The 18068-nt window shown below is 40.8% G+C and overlaps 1 protein-coding gene across 1 annotated transcript; it reads left to right on the plus strand.

Annotated features, from left to right (window-relative positions):
- Positions 1-143: 143 nt before the first annotated feature.
- Positions 144-17632, plus strand: LOC146758259 (pre-mRNA cleavage complex 2 protein Pcf11-like). The gene is made up of 16 exons (XM_085517417.1): positions 144-477; positions 3665-3790; positions 5879-6067; positions 6484-6669; positions 7573-8681; positions 8953-9142; positions 9231-9870; positions 10364-11739; positions 12684-12769; positions 13446-13570; positions 14100-14205; positions 14503-14686; positions 15095-15217; positions 15716-15808; positions 16481-16516; positions 17131-17632. The coding sequence occupies exons 1-16, from the start codon at positions 289-291 to the stop codon at positions 17338-17340; spliced, it is 4968 nt and encodes a 1655-aa protein (XP_085373543.1). The 5' UTR covers positions 144-288; the 3' UTR covers positions 17341-17632.
- Positions 17633-18068: the final 436 nt, after the last annotated feature.

An 18068-nucleotide genomic window follows, 5' to 3' on the forward strand; every position in this document is an offset into this window, starting at 1 on the left:
TTCACATGACGCAACGGTTGGAGGAAGCGGTTCACGAGCCGTAGCCGCCGCCGCCATTTTGTGAGCGTTGAGACTTGAGCTGGCGGTGGTCGGAAGCGCATCGGCGATCCGGACGGCATTAGCAACGTCATTAAGCAGCGGAGCCGCAGCTCGGAGGATGCGGTAGAGGAGCCCAGCGGCAGCGGAGGGGGGGAAGCGTCGCTCGGTGGCGGAGGCGGCAGGGGAATTGCGGAGAGGGGGCCGTCGGTCGGTGGGTCAGGTCCTGGTGCGGGCCCCGGTTGGAGGAACATGTCAGCCCCGGAGAGCAGCGCTGGTAGCAGCGAGGCCCGGGAGGACACGTGCCGCGATTACCAGTCATTGTTGGAGGACCTGACGTTCAACAGCAAACCTCACATCAACATGCTGACCATCCTGGCCAAGGAGAACGTGCCCTTCGCCAAGGACATCGTCTCCCTGATCGAGGCGCAAATCGCCAAGGTTTTTATATTCAACCGCCTACTACTCCTACCTATACTGCTGGGGGAACTGGCCGGTGTCAGGAGAAAGGGCTGAGGGACGGAGGAGGCAGGGAGAGAAGGAGGGCCCGAGAGAGGGAGGCAGCAGGGCCGAGGCTGGGAGGGGGAGGGAAGGGGAGCAGGGCTCGGGGCCTCGAATGAGGTGCTCCCAGGGTCAGAGATGGCAATGGGGGGAACAGGGAGAGCTGAGGGAGGGGCGGTGGGGGCAGCAGGCCCGGGGGTCGTCGTTGGGAGCAAGCGGAGGACAGCGTGGCTCAGCAGGGAGCATGGCCCTCCCCTAAGCGGCCTTTTACCCCTCCCTTCCTGGCCAGGCTGAGGGCTGCCCCTTATTCCCACACCCCGTAGGGAACAGGGGACCCGAGGGCACCCGGACGGGTTGGGGTCCCTTGGGTTCGGTAACAGATGCAACATGGCAGCCCGGCCGTGACTGGGCAGAGCCTCGCCCTTGGAACTGAGTTTTCCCCTTTAAACTGGTGTCGAAACCGTTGAATTTAGCAATTTCTAACGTAGATAACGATTTTATAAGTCTCGTTAGCGAGAGCCTGACCTTGTGCAGGTTTGTTGTTTCCCCCCCCCAATTTATATCCAGGTAGCGTGAAGGAATATAAAGAAGGTTGAGTTTATAGCACAGAAATCGTCTGCTTTAGAAAGGCTAATTATAATGATTTATTTTAAAGTATTGTTTGTAGTTTGAAAGATAAGGTTATTTTCCCAGTGAGATATTAACTGGAGGAGTAAGGGTGGGGGACTGATCTTGCAGGGAAGTTTTGAGGTGAAAGGCGATCATCTGCTCTTAGTAGGGAAGTGTGTGTGTTGCTGGTCGGGTGATTCTTGTGTTTTCTGCTTAAAGAAAGCGATGTGGGCTTGGGGTAACCCATTTGGCTTGCAGGTGGCTGTTTGCCCTAAGTAAAGCGAGTGCTGTGTTATCTTCACGTGTCTTGGTTAGCGAGGTTGATTTGGTGAGGATGGGAAGAAGAAATTCTCCCCGACTGTGTAGAAAAGCCTGTAGGATCCTAACATGGCGTCTGAAAGGCACGTGATAGAAAAGGAAGGGAAAGAAGAGGCTCCCTCTGAGCCCAACCCAGGCAGTTGCTGACATCAGTCAGCCTCAGAACACGGATGGGGGCGGGGTGGGGGGTTACTGTACCTTTCTATTGCAGCTTTCTGTAAGAAAAGGGTTATTTCTTCAATCCACCGTGTGTTCTTGCCAGTCACCCCTTCCCCATTGTCTCCCTTGCTCCCTCTAATACCAGGCTCCCTCTAATATAGGCCTTTTTTTCCCCCCTTTGGCTTTAAATCGCTGTTTATAATGGTGAGAATTGTATTGTCTTAATGCTGGGGAGGGAAAGATCTCTTACATTATTTAATCTGTCTTTCTACCAATGCAGGATGGCTCTTTAGCGTTCCACAGACCTCTTCCAGTCTAGTTTTAAATGCTACCAGTGGCCAAGCTTTGCCATTCCTTGGGGAGGTGACGTCATAATCGAATAGATCTCACCATTATATCTCCTAAAGGGCAGTGGTGGATGTATATAACATGTGATAAATATCAATGCTGTCAAATTTCTTCATTTCTGGGTGTTTTAGAGCCTGCCCTGAAGTGTGTTTTTAATTTTTTTTTCCTCCTTCTTTTGAAAGCTGTCTTTAATCTTGTATCAATGGTTAGTTTTGCCTTAGTTACTATTTGTGACTGTGGTTTATTCAAGGCAAGTTTTCTTAGTTGTTTTTTTGGGGGGAAAGTGCTCTCCTTTGCTTAAGCCACTTTTAAAAAGTGTTGCCTGGAGGCAGTTTTGTTTAGTGTAAAACTGGAGTGCTCTGCTTTATGACTGAATTAATGGCTCTGAGATGTGTGACTGCTATGATAAAAAAATATGTAAATAAAAAGTGTGAAATATGTATTTGTCTTTTTATTTACCATTGTATAGTGCAGAGTTTGTTTCTGAGACCCATTTTGTGTACAAAGTTGGTTTTTAAAGTCTTTTTTTTCTTTGCAAGTTTGTGACTTGGGGTTTGATTATGGTTTGATTTTCAGTTGTTTTTTTTTTAAAGTTTTTTTTAGGAAACTAATAAAAAAAAAACCAAAGCCACACATTTCCAACAATAGCTTTCATACGTTATTTGAAAGAAGAGTGGGAATTCTGTTGTGATGAGCTCAGCGTTAGCATTCTGTGTGTTCTGGTGGTATGCGGAGCCTCCCTGCTGTTGGTTTATCTCTGTGTGGGTCTCTTTCTTTGCTTAGGGGGTACTGTCTAGATCACCTGAAAACAAGAGGTTCAAATCTGGGATTCCATTTGTGTGGTTATTGGAACGTGGGCTAGAGAACATAATAAACATTACCAAAAAATGAAGACTTAAATAACCCAACTCTTTTGAAGTCACGGTTCTTAGACTGTGCCACCTGAGTAGCTGATGTTGGAAGGAGGGCACTGCTAAACTAATGCTGTCACATTTTGAAGTAGGCTTCCTTAATTTCTGTGTGATTACTTCTAACTACTCCCAAACACATGAAGTGCCAACAGAGACTGGGACTGCTTGCTCCGTTCCCTTGGATTACAGTGATATAGTTGTGACCTTTTCTGCATGTGGCTTGTGAAAGGACTGTGATGTTCAACGTATAATCTGCTACTACCGAAGTTCTCTAACTCGGGCTGTTCGCAGGAAGTCTGATTTGTGTTCCGTGAGATGGAGAAAAGCAGCACTCGGGAGGTCCAAATGATAAACTATTTTTTAGAAGTTCCTTGAAGTGCTAGCGATGGCTTCCTGCTCATTTCAAGTTACTTTCTCCAGTGGGTTTTGAAAGGCTGCACTCAGTACACTAGCAGTAATATTGTCTTGTGGGCTTCTTTTTTCTTTTTTTTTTTTTCCCTTTTTTCACCCCAAAGCTTTGAGACAAACAGGATTAACCCAAGTTGTTCCTTTTCTCTGTGGTAGACCCACCGCATTATACTTTGAACTGAGTATTGATTTTCCAGATTTAAGTTTTTAAGTTTTTGTATAAACCAAAACCAAAATCCCAAGCAAATCCCTTGGTGTGGATAGTGGCAACCCAAAAAAGAGGTCTGTATTTCTGGGATTGGTAATCCCTTTATATATAGTTTAACGTATGTCTTTGTTGTACTAAACTTCTCAGTTTCTTCTTATTACTCCAGGCTCCTGCGTCAGAGAAGCTTCCTGTTATGTACCTTATGGATTCCATTGTCAAGAAAGTTGGAAGAGAGTATCTTACTGCATTTACTAAAAACCTAGTTGCAACATTTATTTGTGTATTTGAAAAGGTATATATACACTTTCAGAAAAGTTCTGTATTTAAGCAAAGTTGTTCCTGGTAAAATAAATACATGCTCTCAGCTTTGGGTTTTCTTGGGTACCGAACCAGAAGAACTAATTGCTTTTTATGAATGGCAAATACTGTATCTATAATGTGGAAGGGCATTCCTGCTGTTGTCAAGCCTGTAAGTTAAGTTAGTAGAACAGTTAATTATGAATTGCTGATTTATTTTTTAAGGAAGTAGTTAGTCTTTGTGTCAGGAATATATTGAGAATCAGTTTCTTAGAGGTTTTCTGAGCTCTCTGAGTTAGATTTGTCTGATTCACTTAATTTTTGGTGTGAAAAATGGGTGCTTAAATTGCAACAAATACCACTAGCAGCTGATATTCTTCAAGTGGTCTGTGATTAAAAAACATGATGGGCGAGGGGGGGAGGTTGTGAGAGTATATTATTGCTTTGTTATGTTAAAGATACCCATTTTAATTTCATTCAGTGTTGAAAATTGCTGCCAAATGTATTCACTTTTTTTTTTTTCCTAAGTCTTTAAACCCAGTGAAGTAATTGTGCTTATTCTTCAATGAGAATGGCAAATCCAAGTCCGGCTTTTGAAAGACTGGACTTGAATGGGTTTAAGTTGAATTAATGGTTAATTTCTGTGGTTTCCTGTATGCCCTAACATAACAAAGTGGCACTGCATCTGAATGAGATAAGTGGAGCTTTGGTGTATTTGTTATTGCATAGCAGCGAGGATCTGTGATCCCAGAATGTTTTATATCTGTTTTTCAGGTGTACAATGAGTGACTAAATAAGGGGTAGATTGTAATAGTGAGCTCAGAGATATTGAACTCCTTTGTATAGAGTAGATAGGCAGGCATTTACTTATTTTTCCAATATTGGTTTGTGTTCTTTCACATAGTTGCATTTAAACTTGCAGCTGAAGCTCTGGGTAATTCATTTGCTGAGTTTTGTAGTTAACTGTCCAATAAGCTAACTAGAACTATTAAATTGATATTAAATATGTAAAGTGTCAGTCACATTAGATAACTCATGATATCGCAAGATGAAATTCTCACCCTGACATTGCTAGAGATTCTGTTTTATCAGTAAATGATCACTGAAGGTATCTTTAAACACTTAGCGATGTCAGAAACTGGCTCAGTCATGGCAGCAGTGAACTTGATACCCTCACACTGAAAGTTGTGTAGAGGCACCTCCCACCCATATTAGCTAAGTATGAGTTACTTTTATTGAAGTTCCTGCCCTCTTTTTCAAAGAACTTCTGAACTTTCTGGACAACGTGTCTTAATGTGACACCTAAAATAAAACTGTAGCCCGAAAAAGGTTGAAAAGCCAAAAAAAAAGGGTCAATGTGTAATGGTTGAGCTAGCAGCAGCATGTGTTTTGTCAGCAGATGTTTTCCATTTGTTTAAATTAACTACTTGAGTTATGAGATTAATTGAATTTTTTCTTTAATGTGAGTTTTGAGCTTAATTGCTACATCTGATTGCAAAGAGAAAATGGGTTGTAGCACTATTAGTGCTCGATTTATGGGTCTGATTTTGCAGTTGAACTGAAATGTACTTGAGTTCGTTTTAACTCATACACCTTTTGTTGGATTTATTAGGGGGAAAAAAACCTTCAGTGATTAAACAGCTCAACAAAACACTTTCTCTGTTCAGAAAGTTTGTTGTTCTCTGATTTGGTTGTTGTTGCTGTGTGCCGCTCAGCACGAACATTTGAGTTACTGTATTGTTTCAGAGGCATTTTCTTTGGATATTTTTGTCGCTGTATTTTTTTTGACAGAAATTGGCCAAGTAAAATGAGAATTTTGGTAATGGAAAAGCTGAAAGAAAATTCTCAGAGAATGGTAATACACAATTAAACCTTCACATGTCCGCATTTGAACTTCTGTTACCGATTCTGTTGGTGTAGATGTATCAATCTACACCACTTACAAGTTCTTTATAGCCAGTTCGTTGTGTTAAAATGATAACTTTGGTAAGAATATAAAGCATATGAGATCTTAAGTTCTACAGAAAAGTATAGGTTGTTTTATATTAACTTAACAAGCCATAGAATTGTTTTATTGTTTTAGGTGGATGCAAATACTAGGAAAAGTTTATTTAAATTACGCTCCACATGGGACGATATTTTTCCTTTGAAGAAACTGTATGCACTTGACGTCAGAGTCAACTCATTAGATCCTGCTTGGCCAATTAAACCTCTGCCCCTAAATGTGGATACTTCTAGCATCCATGTGAATCCTAAGTTTTTAAATAAATTGGTAAGTCTCTATACCTACTGTATGAACAGATGGCAGTACGTGTTGTTTTTGTTGTTTGTATGCTGCTTTTGACAAACGTAGTGTGATAAGAATAAAGCATCTGATCTCTGGAGACAGGCAAGAGGAATTTATGGACTCAGTATTTAAGGGGCTTATTGTAAGTATTTATAACTTGAATTCTAGATTTCCAAACATTTATGTTAAATGCCATATTCTGTCATGGTGGCACAGTTAATCCTATGACAGTAGGCAATTCCTAGAGGAGCAGAAATTGTTTTGTTTGTATTTTGCATAAAAAATGCAGTCATTAACTTGTGCAAGCTAAGTCCCAGTTTTGTATCACACTAGCAGTTAAGAGAGATGGAGTTAGCTGGATCCATTAAGATGTTGAATGTAACCTTATGTTCTATTTTTAGCCAGAGGAATCTACTGCATCTACCTCTGCTGTCACTTCTGGTGCCTCTACTCCTCCAGCTGTTCCAGAAATACAAAAGAATTTGACACAGGAGAAACTGATAAGGCAGCAATTGCTTGCGAAGCAAAAACAGTTGTTAGAACTTCAGCAAAAAATGCTGGAGTTGGAACAGACTAAAGCACAGTTGGTGAGTAGGATAGTTGGTGAATGGTCCATAGTTCGGTCTCACTTTGTTTGGTCGTACCTTAGCGTCTATACTGGTAACTGCAGTTAAGTTTAGACAAGAGGAGCTGTTTTAGGACTAGAGTAGTGCAAGTTGATCTGGTCCTCTAGACCAGTAATTGTTACATAAAAATCTTAAGGATTACATTCAGAACAGGTTAAAAAAGGTTTGTGGTCTTTTGTTCTCATCTTGAAAATTATGTCTGCCTGTGATGTGTCTTCCACCTCTTTTTGTGGCTCACCATAAACAAGGCTTTTTTTTGAATACATTTGCGCTTAGAAAATTGAGTATTTCCATAAGGAACGGGGAATCCTGATTGTTGGAAATGTCAAGGCAGTTTCTGTCTTCATTACGTCAGGTTGGTTTGATGTCACAATCTGAGGGTGACATTGAAAGTGGTGGCTGTCACAATCTGAAGGTGGTGGCAGTTAAACCTGTTTTGTTTTTACATTCATAATTGAAAGTCATCTTGTGTTGAAAGTTGATGATACTAAAGTGAAATATCGTAGAAGTGTAGAAATGAAAATATATAAACATGCTTGGCCATTTAGTTGTCTTGGAAATGAGGAATGTATAGAAAAACTAAAGCTGTATTGAGGTGTGCTTTTGTTGATTTTTTTGCTGCGTTGACCTTGTAGTATTGACTTTGTACTTGATCTTCGCCTTTTGTGTTGGTACTATGTTATTTTAATTGCTGCGATGAGGAATGAATGGGTCATTTTCAGTTAAATGGATTAGTCTGATAACTACTTCAAAACATTTCTATTTTCATCTTTCTTTTCAAAACAGAACACGATCATCTCTGTGCAGGTGTTGTATCACACAGATTAATGCTAGGTTTTTTTTTTTCTTGTCACCTTATTTCAGGCTGTTTCTCTTAGTGTTCAGCAAGGATCATCTTCTATACCTTCAGTTCCAGCGCCTTCCAAGCCACATGTGTCCCAGACACCTCACGTGGCCGTTAAGACGCCTACTCAGGCTTCATTACAGTCTGAGAAGATCAAACCATCCTCAAGTCCTCCACTTCATGATGTCAAAATAGTAAATAGAGATCCTCGACTTAATAGAATGTCACAACATTCTTCTCATGCTAAAGATCAGTCCCATAGGAAAGAATTTCCACCAAGCGCATCTGGTCAGTCTGATACCAAGGCGAGCAAAACATCCCAGTCTGAAAAACAAAGCTCAACAAAGCCAGAGAAAATGAAAGCAGGTGAAAAACCACAAAAGAAAGAACCTGATCAGTTGGAAACAAAGTCTAAATCTCCATCTCCTTTGAAAAACAAGCTTCCCAATACTAAAGATACTAAAACCCAAGAATCTGAAAGCACAAAAGTATCTGAAATGAGTAAACGGGATCCAAGACTGAAAAAACATCTTCAAGAAAAGCCAGAGAGCAAAGGGGATGAGGTGAAAGAAAAGAGGAGAAATACAGAGAAAAAAGAAAAAGATGAGCATAAGACATCTGAGCATAGACCAGTAGGCAGCAGGAATAAAACAATTAATGGTGTTGTCCAGAAACAAGACGTGACTACAGAAGAATCAGAAAAACAGGGTGGAAAACAAGGGAGATCCAGTAATAGAAAACGGTCACGATCCCGTTCTCCTAAGTCACGGTCACCATCTACACATTCTCCAAAACGAAGAGAGAGGAGATCACCCAAAAGAATACTCAGGAGTTTATCTCCCACTTCTTCAACTCCTAAAATTGGAAAGATATGCCAGATTGGCGCTAAACAGTCTCATGCTGAAGAAGCCTCACAAGGGGCAAGAGATGAAAGAAATTCTAATAAGCGAAATGTTAAACAAGAGGTGCGAGATCCAAGGAGGGTGAAAAAAAGCCAAGAAGACAGGCCCCAAGAAACAGCAAGCCAGCATTCTACAAAAGGTTCTCCTGATCCAAAGGAGAATGCAGAGAATTGGCAGGGATCCAAAGCAGGCAAGAGGTGGAAACCCGGTTGGGAGGAAAATAAAAAGTAAGTTACCATATTTCGAACAAATTCTCTCTGAAGTAAGTGGAAATTCTGCTCTTGGCTGAAGTACAGTTAGGTTTGGGAGGAAACATTCAGACAGCCCATGCTGACAGAAGTTCTTGATTGAGATTCATAATTTGCTTGTAGTGAAAAATGGCAATTATGCATACTTTCTGAATCGATAGTGATGTTTTACCATGATCGGTTCTGATAGAGATGTAATACATCCTGAATAAATAACTAACTTGTGTTTTAAACGTGTTCCTATTCACAGCTCTCAGCAGACTGAAGAACACCAAGCAGTTGGTAAATCCCCTCACCAACAACACCGAGAAAACTGGCCTGCTGCTAAAGGAATTCTGTCACCCCGAGCACCGAAACAGCAACACCGGTTAAGTGTGGATGCCAGTTTGCAAATTCCCAAAGAACTGACATCTGCAAGCAAGAGAGAATTACTTAAAAAGGTAATACTGATTGATTGTCTTTGTAGAGGTGTCTTGGATATAGTTGTGCTTTGCTTTTCTTCTTAGAAATCCAAACTTTATGTTACAGGCCAATGACTGCTTAGCATCTGGTGAAATAACACAAGACGAGTTCCTTGTGGTAGCTCATCAGATTCAACAGCTGTTCCAGTACCAGGAAGGAAAGCACAGATGTAATGTGTGGGATAGCCCTACAGTTGAAAAAGGCTCTTTGAAAAGGAAGCCTCTTCTGTCGGATGCGGAGTTAACATACTATGAGCATAAAGCTAAACTGAAGAGAACACAAGTTCAGCATTCATTGTCAGGACTTGATCTCTTGGATCCTGATGATATTTTGGATTATCATGTACCTGATGCGTTGCTCTCTGTGGACTGTGAGCAAGCGAAAGCAAAGCGTGGAGTGCAGTTTGAAAGAAAAGAACCCTTTGGAGAAAGATCAAGACGGCACTCTCCTGTAAGTGGCACCAGCAGACCCTTTGCTGATAACCTTTCACCTCTGGAGGGTCGACGAAGGCTTGAGGAACAAAATGCTACTAAAGGAGGAAGGGGTTCGAAAAACTTCAACCCTTATGACAACTGGGGAGAATCAGATGAATTCAGAGATGCTCTCAGACAGCAGGGAAAAGGTACAACAGACTTCCAGAAGATCGATGGTGATGCAGTCTGTAGGTTTGATAACCGTGAAGAAAGACAGCTGCTTGGGAAATCTGGTATGTATTTTTGCCTTATTTTACAGATGTCAAATAATTTGCAATCTTTTTGCAAGTAGTTATTGTTGAGTTGTAGGAGATACATAGTCCAACGCCCCAGTGCTAAAGCAAGTACCTTAGAGTAGGAAAGTGTCTGGGCAGATTATGATTATCTCTGGAGAAGGAAAACCTTTCTGGGCAGTTTGTTCCAGTGCTCTTTAACCCTCAGAGTAAAGTGTTTTGTCTTTTTTCTTTATGTTTTTATGGAACTTTCTATGTTACAGTTTGGTTCCCATTGCACCTTATCTTGTCGCTGAGCACTGCTGAAAAGAGCCTGACCTCATCTATTATTCCCTTGACCTGCTGGCCGTGCTCTTTTTAACGCACTCTAGGTTTATCATTGGTCTCGTTGGCCACAAGGGCCTACTGTTGATACATGGTCAACCTTTTGTCCACCAGGACACCTAGGTCCTTCTCTGTACAGTGCCTTATCTTTTATTTTCTCCTCTTTCAGGTGTTCGAGATGAACCAAGATCACCATTCAATGAACGTTTCAAAAGAGCTAGATACGAAGATCCAGATAAAGAACCATTTCCTGACAGTCCAGGGTCAAGATTTGGAGGCATAGAAGCAAAGCCGAGAATAAGTGCACTAATGGAAGACAGACCTTTATTTGATGGCTCATCTAGACTATCTGCTGCAAGAGTTGGGGCAGATGGACAAGGAAGTCCTTTTATCGATAGCCCTACTGCTGGTTCAAGTTCTAGAATTGATGGACCGACTGGACAAGCTGCTCTGAGATTTGAGGGCCCTTTGGTGGGGGCAGGTGCTTCTCAGTTTGATGGGCCCCTGGCAGGAGCAGGGGGAGCTGGATCCCTAAGATTTGATGGGCCACCAGGGCAGCTGGCAGGGGCTCTCAGGTTTGAAGGACCTCACGGACAGGTTGGTGGGGGAGGTCCTTTGAGGCTTGAGGGACCTCTTGGACCATTGCGGTTTGAGGGGCCTGCAGGCCAGCCTGTTGGTGGTCCTAGATTCAAAGGACCTGGAGTTGGTCTCAGGTTTGAGGGACCCCGTGGTCAGCCTTCAGGTGGTCTCAGGTTTGAGGGACCTCATGGTCAACCTCTGGGGCCTCGAGGTCAGCCAGGAGGTGGTCTCAGGTTTGAGGGAGGACCACATGGTCAGCCCTTGGGGCCTCATGGTCAAGGTGGTCTCAGGTTTGAGGGTCCGCATTTACAGCCATTGGGGCCCCATGGTCAACCTGGAAGCGGCCTCAGATTTGAGGGGCCACATGGGCAGCCAGGTGTAGGGCCCAGGTTGATTGATGGACCAGTGCACCAGGGCGTTGGTGGACTTAGATTTGATGGTCCTATGGGACGGACCGGTCCGAGATTTGATGGCTGTCATGCTGGCTTTGATGGTCAACCTGGACAACTGTCTCTTTTGCAAAGATTTTATGGAATTCATGGACAGCCCGGCCCAAGATTTGAAAGGGCTCCTGGCCAGCCCGCACAGCCACGATTTGATGCAGCCATACCTCAAAGATTTGATGGCCCTCACCAGCCTGCCTCAAGATTTGTCCTGCCCCTTGGCCTTCATGGTTCACGTTTTGAAAATATAGCTAGCCATCCTGCCTCACGATTAGAGATGTCGCCATATGGACAAAGTGGTCCGTTTGTTGACCATCCCGGACAGGGCTACAGCGGACCAGCTCATGGAATGCAGTTCCAAAGGCCTGAAATGTTTGACAGTTCACTAGGACCAAATTTCAGTGGGCCAGCTGGCCCAGGAGCACAGAATTTTGCATTGAGAGCATCCGGACATTACTTTGACGACAAACTTCAAGGTTCACAATACGGAAACTTCAATAATATGTCAATGGGAGGTCATCAGGTAAGAACTGATTCTAGTAAATAATTTACTTAGAGAAGAATTCTTGTGTAGAAAATTAGCAGTTTTTCCTCTAAAAGCATTTTTTTTGCAGACTAAAAATACCCTTAAGTAGTATCTGGATGATTCAAGGAAAAAGGGGCAGGCATTGCTATTTGTTAAGTCTTTGTTTTTAGAAATTAAAAGCCAGTTCTTTGCAACCATTTTATAGCTGAGGATATTGCACTGACATCAGTATCTTTTATTTGAAAATGAATTAAGTAATAGGAAGAATGCGATGTTTTCTCTTACACAAAGCATGTTACCTACAAATCATGACAGATTATTGAAGTGAATATACGTAATTACTTTTTCTGAGAGGTTTAGAATTAAAATGAACCAAAATAATTGCAGTCTTTTTGGAGACAACCATAACTTGGGAGCAGTTGAGAAAGATGCAGGCTTTTAAGCTATGGCTTCTGAAGAATGATCATGGCACTGGCAGGCTTTATGGTGTCAGTTGTCCTTGCTGTTGCTTCTTGGAAGCGCTCTCTTCTAAAGGAGAAAGTAATTGTAAATCAGTGAAAACAATGTCTGTTCTCCCAGTAGATTGGAGGTTGTAGGGGACATACTTCAAGCATGCTGTAAAAATTTATTTTCTTTCTGAAGTTTCTTGCAGCTGGCTTGCTGAAAATCCATCTTTCAGGATGCATTTCATGTCATGGGTACTATCTCAGTTATTAGATAAAACCTCATTGTGATCTTGGTGAACGTTTACCAGTTTCTTTTGTTATTAGCCCTTTTTTTTTTGGTGAAAAGGATTGCTTTGAAATACTTTAAGTGGAAAATGTGCTTGAAGGATGCGCAAGTAGAAGAAAAGTTTGTACTGAGAAGTGTGTAGAGGTTAATGATGGAATAATTAAAAACAAATTGCCTTGCCAACATTGTATAAATGCTTAATTTTACAGGTTTCGCACATGTCTGCTCAGACAGGACCTTATGGCCAAGGTCAACAGTATCTACCAAATCCTGGAAGCTTTGTTCAGAACCCTGCAGATACTGTAATAGTTAACTTCCTTCTGTGTCCTTTGGACTGTTCTCTGTTCATGACCACAAAAATTAGTGCTGTACGGTGATGGTGCCGTGGGTCCTTGTACACTAAAGGGCATCCTTCTCTGTGAGATGGCAGTAGGTGGGGTTTCAGGAGTACTGTCATCTCTCCAGGGGTTTCTCTCAAGCAGTGAGTGCTTTAACTGCGTGGTTTTGGTATGTAGTTACACTTTAAAACAAAACAGAACCACTGAAACCAATTTTTGGATTGCTTTTCACATAGCAGAAGGGCACCTCAATTGGCCAGGCTGAATACACATTCCCACTATATTAATTGTTAGTAATAAAAGTCTTGTATCAAGTTGTAAATGATACAAGTAGATGGATTCTCATGAGATCTTTAAGCACAGAACAAGAAAATACTACGTTTTCCATGGGAATTTCAGTAGAAAACAGGTAGATGGCATTTCAAAACACATTAGGAAGGAAGTTGTAGGGGCAGAAATGAGGCAAAGGCTGCGTATGAGGCAAACTGAAGTGGATGAGTAGATTGAAGTTAAAAATGGAAGTAAAAAGGGGTAGAAGGAAAAGAGTGTTGTGAAATGCTGATGGAGGTGATTTTTTTTTTTTATGCTAACCTTTGGTTTCCTTGAGTGTTGTGACCTTATTTCCCCTCTCCTAGGAGGAGCAGTTCCACATTCATATCCTGATAACCACGTTGGTCAGCTCGATGTCAACGAATTGTTTGCTAAACTGTTGTCGACAGGAATCCTCAAACTGTCAAAAACGGATTCCACTTCAGCACGTATGTAGCTTTCATTACATTCTGACTCTCCAGTTTATGCGTAGCTGAAGTGTAAAGTGAAATGTAAGAACTATGTGAACTATTGCATTCTTTTTTCTTAAATGGATCTTTGTTGGAAAACATTTGGTGTGTGTGATAAAGTGAATTATTAACTTTCTAAATGTATCTTTTAAGCTATTTAGAGCCTCCATTTCTTTTTTTTTTTTTTTTTTTTGGTGCCCCACCTCAATATCTTGTCAGTGATTCTAATCAGATTCCTGTCAGTCTCTGAAATATTTGTCTCTCTCTAAATACTGAATTTTAGTGCCAGAAGCTTAGATGAAGTAGAGTCATGTTAAATTGCCATTTGGAGTTGCATACTGTCTTTTGTACGCTTTTTAAAGCTATGAGACTGACTCAGCTCTTATACACATTCAGGTTAACGTAGTCAGGTTATATTTATTAGTATTTGAATAAAAATAATATCCAGGTGCACCTTATTTTGTTCTGAAAATGAGCTGAAATTTTGATGAAATTCTTTCTTTTAAAGAAGCGAATGAAACATCGGCGCAGCCAGCAGCTGAAGAGGAGGATGATGACCAGGGTGATCACGATGTCCCAGACCTCACGAACTTTAAAGTTGAAGAACTCAGTCAGTGCGTATTGCAGCATGAGCTTACTCTGCACTAGGAATAATGGCATGGTGGTATCTAGGCGGTTAATCCAAGGCGATTGAGTAGGTGTGATATAACAATGCTAGTGTGTTCACTGTGAGTAGTTCATGCTTATTTGAATGCTTTTTAATGTACTTACATGAATGCTTTGACTGTCAAATGCTTTAACCTTATAGGACAATCATGCTTTTCTTCTACTCCTGAGGTCACTTGAAACAACTTACTGAGAAACTTCCAATTTCTTTCCAAAGAAATGTTAACTTCTTTTTGTTTTTCTAGGCGTTATGATAGTGTTATAAATCGACTATACACTGGAATTCAGTGCTGCTCGTGTGGAATGAGATTTACTACTTCAAAGACAGACGTTTATGCAGACCATTTAGATTGGCACTATCGCCAGAACCGTTCGAAAAAAGACGTTCGCCAAAAAATTACACACAGAAGGTGGTACTACAGCGTAACGGTGAGCAATGCAGGACCTGGGCCTTGTTAATTAGGGCTGGGTTTGGTGTTTCACATACATGGAGTGGGATTGAGATTGAAGTTGTATTACCATTGGAGTTTGGTGATCAGTGATGTATGAAAACTACTTGATATATCAGACATACTTGCCAAAAGAAAAGGCTGTTATGTGGTGAACAATAAGCAGCTTGGAGTTATCCGTACTGCTTTGGTTGGACTAAGAATGAAATGGAAGTTGAAGTATAATGGCCTTTCGCAGACTGTTTCAGTTTAACGAACTAAGGCTGATTATATCTGTTACTTCAGGGATTCCATTTTTTCTTTTCTTTTCTTTTTTTTTTTCTTTTTTCAAACGTATTTTTTAATGATTTCTGGCTGTTTGTGATTGTGATTGAATTATTGTCCTTAGGATTGGATTGAGTTTGAAGAAATAGCTGACCTAGAGGAGCGTGCAAAAAGCCAGTTCTTTGAAAAAGCTGCAAAAGAAAAGCAGTTTCAGAGTGTGCCTGCTGGACCAGCTGGAGCAGTTGAGGTGAGTTCCAGTTTTCCTGCTGTAACCCATATGGTCTGTAAGTAGATTCAAGTCTTGTGCCTTGTTCTCAGAGGTCGCTGTTTATTTTGCAGAGAAGTGTGAAGGGTGTTAATGCTTTGTGCAGTTCTCACTCTAACTCAGAGTTGAGTTTTGGAAGATGCCATGAAATAAACTAAATCCCTGCACCAGATTGTCTTAATTGACAGTAAAACAGCATTAGATTGTTACAGAGTGTCTTGCTGAGACTTCCTTGTTAAAGGGACAAGACTTAACTTTTTCAATTGACAAATGTTGTTGCTCATTCTACCAACTGTACTCAAATAATTTCTATTAACATTTTCTTAAAGATATTTTGGAAGCGTGGAGGTAAAATGTAGTTTTCGTGTTATCTTAATGTATATATATATGTGACTGTTACTAGCCAAGTTCTTGATGTTGGTGTTCAGTAATGGCTTTAATAACACCATGTATCTATCATGTTACTTCAATAACTTTCAGAGGTGTGAAATCTGCCGGGAGCAGTTTGAGCAGTACTGGGATGAGGAAGAGGAAGAGTGGCATCTAAAGAATGCTATCAGAATGCATGAGAAGGTAATCCAATCTTGTTACGTGGCACTCATTTATATTAAAAAGCAAAACAAAAGCATAAGAGAAGAATTACAGAAATAGACCACAGTGACCCATCTTTTCTGAAGGACTCCCCTGTTAGTTTTCCTGCTTCTAGTTGTATAAATATCTCAACCTTTGGACATGCTTGAAGTCCTGGGATCATTAGTACAGGCTCAATAGGCTTCCATCGTAATATGTTGCTAAAAGATAAATGAAGGTGATCTTCTCTACTTAGCATTGTTGAGTCTGCCTGGATTACTGGGTCCACTTCTGGGCCCCTCATTACAAGAGAGACCGTGCTGGAAAGAGCCCAGTGGTGGAGCCTGTTTCTCTTTGGAGGCCTTCAAAAGCCAAAGGATGTGGTGCTGGGCAGCTTGGCTCCAGATGTCCCTTCCACCCATTCTGTTCTGTGAATGTCCTGTGAGTGTGGGTGTTGGTTTTGGTCCAGTTATTTCCCTGTGCTAAACAAGGTTTTTATATGATGGCTTTTCCTAACTAAGCATACACCAGATATCTTCCCAGTCACATTTGACACCATACTTGTTCTACACATTGTTGTCCTGGAGGAATAGTGTGATTTGGATTTGTTCTGTTTATGACTGGTGCTTTTATTGTATCCCTAATGTATTTAAATGGTTAACAATTATTTTCCAGATTTTCCATCCATCCTGCTATGAAGATTACCAAAACGTAAGAAAACCTTTACTTTCATATATATATTTTTTAAAACTATTTTGCTTTCAGTTTGTTTGCTTGATCACTGTCTTTATATAGAGCAGGTCTGCAGAATCAGTTCCTCTTGCATGTGCCTAGGCAAAGAATCAGAGGGAATGCCTTGGGAATGGCAAGTTTGTAATGTATAGTTAGAGTTAGCTATGATGTATCCATGACAGCTTTCGTGTTATATAGGTGAGACTAAAGTGAAGCCATTATGATTTTATTGTTAACATGTGTAATCTTAAGAATTTTAAGAAACGGAAAAAATGAGTGTTAGTATATGTTAAATTTGTTATGACTTGGGAGCTAACAGTGGGGGGAATAGTTGGGAATATTTTACAGTAACATATTAAGCATTTCATCGCTGTGAGGATAATACCATTTGATAGTAATTATGGAAAAGTAATGCTATGATATAGTAACTTTGTATTATTAGATAAAGTAGAAAGTAATAAGTGGAAGTTTGGATTTTGAGTGCTCTGCTTGCCCACATGTTTGCGCTTCGAAAGAGACAGAAAGGAAAAGAAGGTAAAAAAAAATGGTTGTTTGAACAATGTGTTAATGCTGTGTGAATGTTTGTTTTATAGACATCATCATCTGATTGCACACCCTCTCCCAGCAAGACCCCTGTAGAAAATCCCCTACATATTATGTTGAACATTGTTAAACAGGAAACGGATGAGTCCTGTGACTCACCTCAAGTGAAAGAAGAACCTGATGGCACCCCTGCTGCCTGTGCAGAAGAGAGCACACCTGCCTCTATAGATGTTAAAACAGAACCAGATGAGTCTGTTTAGAATGAGGTTTGATTTTTTTTTTTTTACAGAAGAGCTCCTGTGTTAATTCTGGAAAGCAGATACTTTTTATAGGAAATAAAAGCACTCAAATTGAGGCAGGGCCTCAGCGACTGTTTGGTTAATAAATACATTTTTGTATTTAAATTTCTTATTGCCTGCACTGTTTCAGGTGTCATTGTGTGAAAATTCTGTAGATGCGTGAAAATTTAATGGAATGAAATTGTATATGTAAAAAATGTACAATTTTCACTTGTGGAAATGTAAATTATAAATAAAACCTATTTTTGCTATATACGGGGAGTGTAATGTTTATGCACACCATCAAACAAAGACAGCGTTTCTGTACTTTTTTCAGTTTAAATGGAAATAAAAAGACCTCAGTTTTAAACCTGTTGCTGAATCAGATTCAGAAAAGTAAAAGCAAGCAACTTCCTTCAGTTATTTCATAAGCGGGTGATCAAGGGAAGCAATGCTGGGACTTCTCAAGATAAAATCCTAGATTTCTTCTTAACCTTAACTTGAACAATCTTTTACATATCCAGATGTTAAAACAAGTAACCATAAGACCGTTTTGGGTAGAAATGCCAGAATTTAACAAAGCAACCAGAGTTGCTCAGTTGTGAACACAAGTGCCAACAGACCATTAACAAACCAGGATGCCTGGTAGCTGAGACATCTTCAATGATATATTTTCCCATTAGTCACACATAAGAGTTTAATACAGCTGG

The sequence above is a fragment of the Coturnix japonica genome, chromosome 16 (assembly GCF_054131305.1).
Source record: "Coturnix japonica strain WE chromosome 16, WE-NBRP24, whole genome shotgun sequence".
Taxonomy (NCBI): Eukaryota; Metazoa; Chordata; class Aves; order Galliformes; family Phasianidae; genus Coturnix; species Coturnix japonica.